The sequence below is a fragment of the Hylobates moloch genome, unplaced genomic scaffold, assembly GCF_009828535.3.
Source record: "Hylobates moloch isolate HMO894 unplaced genomic scaffold, HMol_V3 SCAFFOLD_2, whole genome shotgun sequence".
Taxonomy (NCBI): domain Eukaryota; kingdom Metazoa; phylum Chordata; class Mammalia; order Primates; family Hylobatidae; genus Hylobates; species Hylobates moloch.
In genome coordinates this window covers 93655676-93667902 of record NW_026652277.1, presented here as the reverse complement: position 1 = coordinate 93667902, position 12227 = coordinate 93655676, and the positions used below count along the sequence as shown (strand labels likewise).

At 38.1% G+C, this 12227-nt stretch overlaps 1 protein-coding gene across 8 annotated transcripts in view; it reads right to left on the bottom strand.

Moving 5' to 3' along the window:
- COL9A1 (collagen type IX alpha 1 chain) overlaps nucleotides 1-12227 on the bottom strand; it is a 197949-nt gene that overhangs the window by 21740 nt on the left and 163982 nt on the right. For all 8 annotated transcript variants that reach the window (XR_009212388.1, XM_058435315.1, XM_058435319.1 and 5 more), the window contains 5 exons: nucleotides 5592-5645; nucleotides 4910-4981; nucleotides 4356-4391; nucleotides 3627-3671; nucleotides 2146-2178 (listed from right to left, as the gene is read on the bottom strand). Coding sequence is in view for 7 of the 8 variants with exons in the window: in XM_058435315.1 (XP_058291298.1) it covers nucleotides 2146-2178; nucleotides 3627-3671; nucleotides 4356-4391; nucleotides 4910-4981; nucleotides 5592-5645 (240 nt within the window). In the remaining variant the exon portion in view is untranslated. The remainder of the gene's footprint in view (nucleotides 1-2145; nucleotides 2179-3626; nucleotides 3672-4355; nucleotides 4392-4909; nucleotides 4982-5591; nucleotides 5646-12227) is intronic.

Below are 12227 nucleotides of genomic sequence, written 5' to 3'. Positions count from 1 at the left end.
CATGAGCCACTGCACCCGGCCAACAACTTCTAAAAGAACCCAGAAGAGAGACAAAATGAACTCAGAAATATACTGAAGAACTGACAGAAAACAAAGGAGACCACAATGGAGTGTATAAGCCTGCTGATAGTGACTGAAATACTGCTACAATAAGAGCTGGGAACTTCCTAATGAAGAGATTAAGGGGGACCCTGGGTCTTTGGGAAAAAATTCCTCAATTAGGGAGTGGTATACTGAAACAGAAATCAGGTTACAGACATCGCCTACTTCACAACTTCGTCTATGCTGAAATCAATGAAGAAAGTGTAAGTCTTTGTGTTAGTAACAATTTCCCCTGATTCTGGGACAGTAGACTTCAATTTCCCTCATATTACCTAGGCAGTGTCAGGTAAGACACAGGTGGGGAAGGAGATGAATCAAGGGCTAATTCCTAATATTATATGCAAATTTGAATGCAATTAACTTATTCTTGTCACTGCATTGTTCATTAACTTTTCTTTGGTATAGCTTGAATTCTTTCTATTGAACATTACTATTTCTAGATAGTGACGCAGGATTTCTATTACCAAACTCCATCAAGGTTTACTCTAAATTTTTCTCAATCCTCAATCATTTCTGTTAAAAATTCTTGGGCATAAAAGTGTTACTTGAAACTTGAGACATGGTGTTTAGAAGCAGGTAAGTTAATACAATGTAATAATATTCATTTCTGTGGTTTGCAAAGAGCCCAAGGCTAGGCATTGTAACCACATCTGATTCGGTCCTCCTGGAGAAAGTGAAGCTAAGGATAATCTAAATGCTTAAGGAGGAGGTAGCTATTCCAAGGAAAGAGGAAGAGGAGACCAGAACAAGGTGTTAAACAGCATGTAAAAAGAACTGCAAATGGATGGAGTTCTATGTATGTAGGAGATGAGATTCATGGAGCAAAGAACACTTCATCAAAGGCTTTGTTTACCTCGCTAAGAATCTGATTTTATTCTTAAAGAGTTTTAAACAGAGGTGGGATACACAGTGGGTTTTATCCTTTTAAAAAATCTAGATGACATTGGCTGCCATGAGGATAATATGTTGGACAGGGACAGAGAAGGGTTGAGGAGATTCCAGAAACAGGAAGGACTTGGAAACTTATGGAAGCTGGCAGTAGTGGCATTTGAGATTGAGGTCTGAGCTTCATCTTTTCTCCTCATACTTTCTTAAATTCCTAGTTGTTTTAGATGTGAATTCCTTTCCAATTAGCAAGTCATCTCAGGTTTCCTACTAAGTGATTCTATAATTCTGAATACATCTAATCTCTGAGGACACCAGTTTAGTTTCTATAAAAATGACAAAAATGAGCAAGGTCATTTTCTACTTCTAATAATTCTCTATTATATTTTCTTATGCATTATTCCTCTATCTTACTTCCCCAACTAGAACACATCAGAGATTATGACAATTACTGAAATATTTTTCAATGTATAACTGCCAATGAAATTTGGTTATACTGTTGACAACAAAAAACACAAGTCAGTTCTTTAAAAATGACCCATTTGGAGAGGACATTAGAGTATTACCATGTAACACTCATTGAGTCATTTACAATACGAAAAAAAGAAAAACACTTCCTTTCCAGTGGTTAGTTCAAAAGGTAAATCCATTTACACAGTGGTGAGGTATTTTTCTATTGGATTAATCCATTACCTAAAGTACAAATTTAGACATTTATTTCCATGAAAGTAAGTCCTTTAATAGTTGAATGTTGGCCGGGTGTGGTGGCTCACACCTGTAATCCCAGCACTTTGGGAGGCTGAGGTGGGCGGATCACCTGAGGTAAGGAATTCGAGACCAGTCTGACCAACATGGTGAAACCCCATCTCTACTAAAAATACAAAAATTAGCTGGGCATGGTGGTGCATGCCTGTAATCCCAGCTACTTGGGAGGCTAAGGCAGGAGAATCGCTTGAACCCAGGAGGCAGAAGTTGCAGTGAGCCAAGATTGCACCACTGCATTCACGCCTGGGCGACAGAGCGAGACTCTGTCTCAAAAAAAAAAAAAAAAAAAAGAATTGAATGTTATGTAATGATTTCATAAAGCAGAGCATTATATATTCTACAGCTTTATTAATATTTTTAATTTTTTATACCATTACTGTTCACCATACTTACAGATCCCTTTGGCCCAGGTAATCCTATATCTCCCTAAATCAATAAAAGAAATTTATGTTAGAACAATGTGTTCACATTTGATAATTTCCTGAAAACACTTTAAAAGTTATTGTGCTACTAAAATATAGAAAACCATGAACAGATTAACTCTGGCACTGCAAAAAAATATTAGACTCCAATTTTGGATTCTAATCTCAGTTCTACTTAACTCTGTGACCCTCTGTAAGCTATGTAGCCTCCCAGCCTTTGGCTAATTTATCTGTTAAATAAAAGGGTTGAATCAGAGCTTTCCAGGGTTTCATCCAGATCCCAAATGCTAGGTGTCAAGAATTAAAAATGTGGAAGGCAAAAGATATTAAAATAGCATTCTCTTATAAAACACAACAGACATTTAAACCTGATGACTTCATTTTTGTAATTCAAACAATATTTAAAAGTCATCCCCAAAAGTCTACTAAACCAAATATGCATGTTTTTATGCTTTAAAAAAAAATTTCCTACCACTAATGCTAGATATAAATTCAGCTCATGTTGGCATATCACCTTACCTCCACTACAAAACAATGATTTAAAACGTCACGTTACCCTATAAAATGAATAATTTTAACAGAAAATGAAACTGGAATAATCCTCTTATGAATTTACTTAATAGTTGGGAAGCTTTGACTAATTTAGATGTTATATTTATATTAGCTCTAAATCCTGAAAATATGAATAAAACAACATTACTAGGATTTTTTCCCTGCCCTACAACTCTCTAAAACTGTTTTCTGAAAAATCTATTACCCTACCCCAAAGGACCAAAACGTCAGTTTCCACATTAGGTCACATTGGTTTGTGTCAAAACCATAATGATGAGCCTGCAAACCGAGCAGCTCCAGCAGTAGAGAGAACTTGTTCTCATTTGTATTCCTTTCCTGGAGATGAGGCAACAGCCTCCTCTGGAGATGGAGGTCACTTCTTCGGAGGGTTTTAGACTAAAGAGACTACCCTTGGTCAGATTTGTGAGTCACAGCTTTCTAACTATAATAAAATTTGAATATTGTTTTCATGATAGAGCACTATTATTCATAGACTTTCTATAGTCATGTAAGAATCACCTTGAATATCTAGACATAAAGCCACAGAGATTCACCATCTGTAAGAGAACACTTTTATTATCCAAAAGTTTAAAGCCAGATCTATCAGTTTGGCAGTGCTTCCTCTCTGCTTTACTTGATCTTGGCTGCAATCTTGGGAGACTGTTGTTAGCTGATAGGAGAAACATCATAACCTTTGAAGAAGGCAGTGAGGATAACAGTGTCCAGAAAAAAGAATATATATATATATATATATATATACCAATTTTGAACTGTGTTAGAAGTATACATATATATATATATGCTTCTAACATATATACTTCTAACACAGTTCAAAATATATACTTCTAACACAGTTCAAAATTAGTAAAGCTTCATCATTAACCAGAAAAAAAATCTTACAAGTTCCCCCCTTTCTCCTGCTTCACCTTCTTCACCAGAGGCACCCTAAAAATTAAGATAAAAGGTTACATTATAAATTCTTAGTCCCATTGCCCAATTTTAACCAGTCAACGTTGATAAGCATTCATAAGTGCCCACAGTGTTCCCAGAATCATGCAGAAATACAAAATGCTCTCAGCGGCTTTCCAATCGAGCTGTCAGTGGCTAGTCCAAATCAGAAAATAGCATAGAGGAAAGCCAGAGGTGAGGTTGAGTTTCAGCTAGAATGAAGGATAAATGACCATATTCAACAATTTTATAGTTAGTCCTTGAAATAGGGCTTTTACAGTAGAAAAAGGAACCCAGGGAAAGGACTGAGTCTAATTCATGTAAACAGTTTATTTGCTGAGGTCTTGATCAAGAAAAACCTAAGACATTCTAATGTGGCTGTGGAAGGCTCCATTAGACATGAATAAACCAATTCCGTGAACCAGAGACAGAGCCACGCTCTTCAAAGGAAAGACGGTGTGCAGTCCTGGAGGCAGAGCCATCATTAGCTCCAGCTTGTTAAAATAGTAAACAATGCTGCGGACCAAACTCAACACCAGGTTTCACTCACTATGAACACACTGAGAAAAACTGTTAGCCTTCGTGGTTTTATTAACACCCATAAACCAGCCATTCCCCCTTGCTTGTGAAATGGTGCATATCAAACATTGTATTTTATACCAATTAAATAACAGGACTGACCTGTTCACCTTTTGGACCCGGTTCACCGACTACACCCTGTAATAAATAAAATAAAATATAATACTTTTTCAGTATTTTCAACTGTTTATATAATTTCAAGTGACCTTATTGGGTGGGTGGATAAGCACAAGCACAGATAATGTGATGGGAGAGGACGTTCTCACTCCTCACCACCCAACAAGAATCAGGACCAAAACATAAGTTTCCACATTAGGTCACAACTTTCCAAGAGGCTCTGGAATTTGGGGCATTCTCTGATCATATCCTCATAAAATTTGACTAGTAGAAATGTAAATTGAGGGCTAAGTAGAAAGTGTGATTACAACGGAAATTTTTACTTTTCTCAGCTTTTTTTTCCTTCTGTTAAATTATATTAATAGACTTTTTACTTCTAAATCTCAACTCTGAGTAATTTAAAATACATTTCTTGATAGTTGTTTATGATAAATTCTAGAAAATTCTCCACAGGACCAAAAGCAAGCTTTGTGTTGTGTCTCAACATGGTAGAAATCACCCTTCCAAATAAGAACTTTCTGGAGTGGTGGAGCTCTTACCCTGTCGCCTTTCATTCCAGGAAGTCCAGGGGGCCCAGGCAAGCCAGGGAGGCCAGGGCTACCCAGAGAACCCTGGAAAACAAACACAAAGTCCCCAGAGTTACTGTCACTGCAACTCTGAAAGCACGGAAGGCAGAAACAACCTTGAGTGTGTTGACTTGTGTCTAAAATAAACGTGCTGTGGTTGATTGAACTCTGCTTCTTGGGTTTGCCTCTCTTTTGTATTCTCAGGAGAAGAGGGAGGGGCCAATGCTCTCCCAGCCTTCACTCCACCCTGATGTCCTCAGTTCCCTTTGCACTCCTTGGCAACAGTGGGCTCTTTCAGTCAAGCCCCCGCCACCCCCACTGCCTGCAATGGCGCTGCTGCTCCTCTCCCTGTGTAAACAAGCACCGCACAGGAAGTAAAAGGCACCATTCACTCTGTTTTCTGCCATTCCAAGAACAACCATAGGCCATATTTCGCCAGGTTTAAAAATGGATGCTACAAACCACACAGATTAAAATACCCTCTAAGGGTATCCTACCCATAATTTGAAATTTCCCCTTTACATTGTTCACATATTCACATAACAAGAGAAATCAAGTACAGGTTATTCAATTGTAAATTGTTTTCTCCTCTTGCTTATTTTAAAAAATGTATTGTGTTTCGTAGAAGGCAAATAAACGAAACTTTTTTACTTACCAGTTTACCTGGTAGGCCTGGGGATCCCACTGGTCCTAATTCTCCTCTACTGCCCTGTAAAAACACAAACATTGCCAACTGGATAGTTTGCCAAAATTCAAATGCTTGGTTACTATCTAAATAAAATAACATCCTACCTAGGTTTTTTTTCCTTCAGCTAAAGGCATAGGCCATCACATAGTGCCTACAGCATCCTGTGTTCATCTTACATTGAATGATTCAAATGCTGTTTACTGTGATTACAGACGTTTAGAAATGATAGCTATCCATGTATATGAAATGGCAATTGGTCACTTTCAACATCTAAATCACATCCTAACTTTTATTATGGTTATTTGTGTCCATGTTTTAAGCTCTCACTTAGATTATGTGTTCTTAAGGTATTTTTATATATTAATTTGGAATTCTGCACAGTGCCTAGAACATGGAATAAATTTTCAGGTCTACAGAACATTTCAAAGCAACATCTGGCAAATGATCTTAAACCTCAACAGAGTGAAAAAAGAAACACAGAATAGATATGTTTGCCTTTAAATTACTATTGCAGCTTCAAAAAGACACAGATGGTAAAAATTTGTAAAGTTTCTGAAGTAAAAATTTTTTCTTCTACTCATTTTTGTTCTAAACATATCTTAAAAGATTAAACAGACTTCAGAAAGTAGAACTTATAATGAAGATACACCAAAATTTTATTTTGTGAACCCACTTCAATTTTTTATTTGAAACTCTAAGCTTTCAAATTTTTGTTTGAAACGCTAAGCTTTTTTAATCTGTTGAGAAAAAGAAACACGTGAACTTTTCAACTTTTTTCCCTGAGAACTTCATACAATTTTATGCAATCTGACAAAAGCTCATTTTATTTCTTAATTTTTTTTTTTTGTGACGGAGTCTTTCTCTGTTGCCCATGCTAGAGTGCAGTGGTGCGATCTCAGTTCACTGCAACCTGCATCTCCCAGGTTCAAGTGATTCTCCTGCCTCAGCCTCCTGAGTAGCTGGGAATACAGGTGCATGCCACCATGCCTGGCTAATTTTTGTATTTTTAGTAGAGACCAGGTTTCGCCATATTGGCCAGGCTGGTCTTGAATTCCTGACCTCAGGTGATCCGCCCACCTTGGCCTCCCAACGTGCTGGGATTACAGGTGTGAGCCACCGCGCCCGGCTAGCTCATTTTATTTCTAATGCATGTTCAACTAAGCTGAACACTGACATTATTGGATAAATAATCACATTTCCTCGAAGGTGAATATAAAAATGAAAGGAGTCCTTTAAGTTAATTTTTCTGTAAAATGACATGACAGCTCCATATTAATGTTTAATATTTATAAATGCTTCTGATAAGATTATTCTGACTCGTGCTATTTATTCCTATTTAAGTTTAACAAAATGTCAAGATCCATAAACTTTCTGAATTTTGAATTTCTCTAAAGGTTTAAGAACTGTTAGCCAGTTTACAACAATCTAGCAATTAATATTAGCAATAATTTCATGGTAGTCATTTCATATGACTTATAGGTGATTTAAACTAAATGCTTTTAAACATTTTTCAACAACTTTATATAAACAACCTGTGTCTGGTATATGACTTTGGGATGATGCATTGGTCCTTAACCTCACGAGCAGTTTGGAAGCCAGAGGCAGTGCCCCCATGAGGGTGGACGCTGGGAGAATGTGAGTCTAGATGAAAACCAGCCCCTGTGATAGATTCCTCTATCCGTCTACAAATATGAAAATTGGGTTCTACCCCATCTTTGCAACTTCAAAGTTCAAGACAGATTTTCTTCATCGTATCTGCTCTGTTGGCATTTTGAAATAATTTCTCAAGTGCATCATGATTGACATCCTAAATATCACTGGGTGCACGTGACTTTAATTCACAGAACAATTAATAGTAATTGGTGGGGAAAAGTTAATATCAGAAGGGGAAAGCTCAGTTCTTGGCACATTCTCAAGTATTCATTTCTAAATAAATGAACCGCTATGCTATCTTATCCAAAATAAAGATGATTATTGTACATTTTTTTCTCTTCCATAAACCAAAGGGCTAAATTAAAATAAGAGATTGTATAATCTTTGATTTATTTGGGGGAGGATTAATTATCTTCCCAGTGAATAACAAAGATTTTCTCTGCTGGACTCTTATTTTCTCTGTCTTTTGTAAGTTCTTATTACAGTTTATAAGTGCTTTCCAACCAGTGGCAGACCCTTGGTAATATATATGAATGAACAGCTCAGAGACCCACATACGCTCTGCTGAACTTGTGTACCCATAAGAGTCCGGCATATGTAGCACAGAGGGAAGGATCAGTAAAATTGTGAGCATTTACTCCCCTGTTACTGCACAAATGGATAGCATGTGCTTCCATCCTATAAATCCTTGGCCATTCTAAATGCAGGTAATTTTACAGAAATCACCTCACTGTGAAAAACAGTAATGTGTATTTTCCCAAGAGTGACCAAACAGTTACAAACAAGGTCTTGGGGCAAGATTTTCTGATGCCCATTTATGTGATTTCTTTGTCTTCCAAGAACATGCCTACTCTTGCTCTAAGTTCTGGAATTTCATCTACTAAGCTAAGATGAACATAAATAACCAAGATATAAATAGTTATCTCTGAAAACATAGACTAAGCACATTCCTCAGGGGGTAATTAAGCATGTGGGAGTTATTTATATCCTACTGCTCAAGGTCATCGCCAAGGTCTGATTGTAAAAATTCAAAAAATTGCAACTTCAGGCATAAACAGGTTACCCATGGCACTGGTAAACACAAGTGTGCTAAATAAATGCTAAAACTCTTAGTCTTCAACAGCCATGGTGATAACCATATTCTCAGATACAGGCAAGAGAGGGTGGTAGGAAAAGGCTGTTCTTCCCAGTTGCTAATATTTATAAACTCCATGACAACAAGAGTTCCAATTTGTAATAAAGGAATCAGAAGAAACTGGAATAAAGGCAAAAATCCTACCATTAAAAATGATGAATTGGCCAGGCGTGGTGGCTCATACCTGTAATCCCAGCAGTTTGGGAGACCGAGGTGGGCAGATCTCTTGAGATCAGGAGTTCGAGACCAGCCTGACCAACATGGTGAAACCCAGTCTCTACTAAATATACAAAAATTAGCTTGGCATGGTGGCAGGTGCCTGTAATCCCAGCTACTCAGGAGGCTGAGGCAGGAGAATCACTTGAACCTGGGAGGTGGAGGTTGCAGTGAGCCAAGATCGCACCACTGCACTCCAGCCTAGGCAACAAAGTTAGACTCCATCTCAAAAACCAAAAATAATGATGAACCATAACCAAAGGCTGTACATTTCTCTTGGATGCTTTGTGCTGCCACATACATCTGCAACAAATTTAGACACATCTGCCAACTCATCTCTTTTTAAGAAGCCAATCAGGGCTGGGCACAGGGGCTCATACCTTATAATCCCAGCACTTTAAGAGGCTGATGCGGATGGATCACCTGAGGTCAGGAGTTCAGGACCAGCCTGGCCAACATGGTCAAACCCCTGTCTCTACAAAAATTAGCTGGGCATCATGGCGGGCACCTGTAATCCCAACTACTCGGGAGGCTGAGGGGGGAGAATTTCTTGAAACCGGGAGGTGGAGGTTGCAGTGACCTGAGATTGCATCATTGCATTCCAGACTCAGCAACAGAGTGTGACTTCATCTCAAACAAACAAACAAAAAAAGAAGAAGACAAAGAAGAAGCAGCTGCCAATCAGGGCTTTGAAAAAGATGCAGACCTTCTATCATTGATTCCCAGTGATAGCTATGCATCAGAATCCCCTGAGTTCTTTAGAAATATATTGCCCTAGATGTACTCCTCCCAATCCCATCTCCCCATTCCCTATCTTTGTTTAGCCCCTTGCCCTCTGATTCTAATTCTGCAGGTCTGGGGTAAGATCCAGGAATCGGTATGCATTTACGTTATATTTGTTTGTTTACCAGCTTTCTCTGACTTTTGTTAAATGCCCACCACCAAAGTTCCATAAATTTTAAATAATTTGCTAGATATGTCTTGTAACATCAGCACTTAGCAAACAAACTTCAACTGAAAATCATCCTGTGTAGCTATGATTTGAGCTACTGAGGCACATGCGAGGGTGGAAATGAAGACATGGACACTGAGCCCAGTGGCCTGGTCTGAAGCTGATTTTGCCATGCATCTGCTAACTTCAGGCAAGCAACTTAACCTCTCCGTGCCTGTTTCCTCATCTATAAAGTGGGAATAAAAATAGTATTTATCTCATAGGGCTTTTTTGAGGATTGAATAAGTTAAAAGACATAAATCACTTAGAACTAGCCTGTCTCATAGTAAGCATAGCAGAAGTGCTAGTTACATTGATCTGAGGTAATTACTAAAGAAATCAGTCAAAAAATTTTTAACCAAATGTTTAATGAAATGTTGTTTGCCTTTCAAATCCCCCAAGTCTGTTTAAAAGCACAAGATGTGCTTGGAAAAAATTAAGTCTTTAGTTCTCATGTCTCCAGTTTCTGTCAACACCACTGATCATCAAGCAGGCACCTTCTTTATAAACAAGTACTGGGTGCTATTTTGTAAAAATTATTTCCATAAATACATACAGCTAAATAATTCAAGTTGGAGGTTTTCCTTTTAAAATGGAACTGTTAGACTTTTAAAAGATCACAGAAAATAACAGATTTAACTTAATTATACTGCCAAAATTATTTTCCCAATAAATGGATTTTATTCCATCATGCTCTAGCTTGTAATGGCTGTTGTCTTTGTCCAACTACCCAAAATGCTAACTAACTGAACACTATCTTCAGTACCTTTCCAATTCAGAAGTTGGAAATTATAAATCACTATACTTAGTCTGTACTGTATATTAAGTGCCTCTCTCTGGCAAAAAGAATGCTGATTAACCTAGGAGATCAATTATGATTTCTATAGATTGCTGCTTTTATAAACCTGTTTTCATGTTAACATTGAAAGGTCATATTAGTCCTACCACAATGATAACATTTAGATTTCTCACGAAGATATTTTTAAAATCTATTCAATTTTACATTATATAGTTTGCACATTTCTCTTGTGTAGGTTTACATATGCCCTCATACAGAGGCAGAAAGAAAAATCTGTCCAAACTCTAACCATCACACACATCAGCTTCACAAATTATTGACAGAGAAAACATGCCAGTGCCTAGATGGAGTGGGAGGGTGGCTTAGATCATTCACAATACATTTGTGGACCTCTGTCATTGAGGCTGTTGTATTGGAGGGGTGGTAAAAGACTACAAGAGAATGTAGACAGGCTTCTGTACACAAGGAACGTATCATCTTCAGAAAACTGAGGTAGATCAGCCTGAAACTCATCCCAGTCAGAGCCATGAGAGCAGAATGAACACAATTCACTCAGCGAAAGCCCTGGCAAGTTCTCAGAAGCCAGGAAGACAGAAATGGACCAAGAGCTACCACATGGTAGGACCAAATGAAAAGCCCAGGTCATGTGCCTGTGCAAAACCAGGAGCCACCTAGACCAGGTGAAACCAAGGGGAGGGCCATAGAGAAATCCAGAAGCATGGCCTACGTCGTAAAGGCAGGCGCCCATATGAAATCACTGGAGGCACCAAAATGAACAGACAATATTTTTGCAGTAGTATTGGCAAACATTAAAGGAAATACTACTTAATTTCAAATACGTGCTTCTAGGACACATTAGAAATGTGTGTCCATGTCTTCATCTCCAACCGACATGCCTCAGTAGCTCATTTCTTCTTCTTAGCTTGTTTTAGATTTGCAGGAAAAACTGATCAAATGTGTGAGGCATTGTTAAAAATGTATGAACTTATCTACAAAACTGAATTTAATGATGTAAAGTGAAAGAACAAATGTGTCTTTCAGTAAGTGGATTTGGTGTTAAAACTCTGCTCCAGAACTATAATATTTATAACCTATCATGACATTTTTCAGAAAATTTTATAGCAGGTGAGAAGTCAGTTATTACCAACAAAAACAGCATGGCAGGATTTATTACGCCTCCGATTCAATTCGTTTCAAGAAATATTGATTGAATGCTACCTTATGGCAGGCCCTGAGGAAAGCGAGATGGGAAACACAGTGGTGAAACAGACATGACTGGCACCTTCTGCAGTTACCATGGCATGGGATACAAAGGAGACAAGAGTTCAGAATAAGGAAAGACCACTTCTATCTGGGGGACAGGGCATAATTGAAACGTTTTCATGATGCAATTAACATTCCAATTACATCTGAGACGGCTTATGGAATGTTGAGCCAGAGGAATGAAGAAAAGAGCCATTTAAATGCAAGGTCTGGCCTACAGGAAAGAGGTACGGAGAGTATTTGAGAGTCCAACCTGACTTGAACACAAGATCCGAGTAAAGCCGAAATGAGAAGTAAAACGAGTAGGTTAACAGACAGTTTAAGATGTTAGACTTTCTATTACTGTCCGTGGAAATCCATTGAAGATTTTTAAATGGGGAGAAGTGAGTATGGGTGCTGTACTTTGGAAATACCAATACGGTGGTGTGTGCAGACTCAGGGAACTATCATTCCCCAGGGCCTTTGGAATTGTGTTTGGCATTTTTGTTTGTCCCAGTGACTGTGGAGACATTACTGATGTTCGTGCAGGATAGAGGTCATGGATGT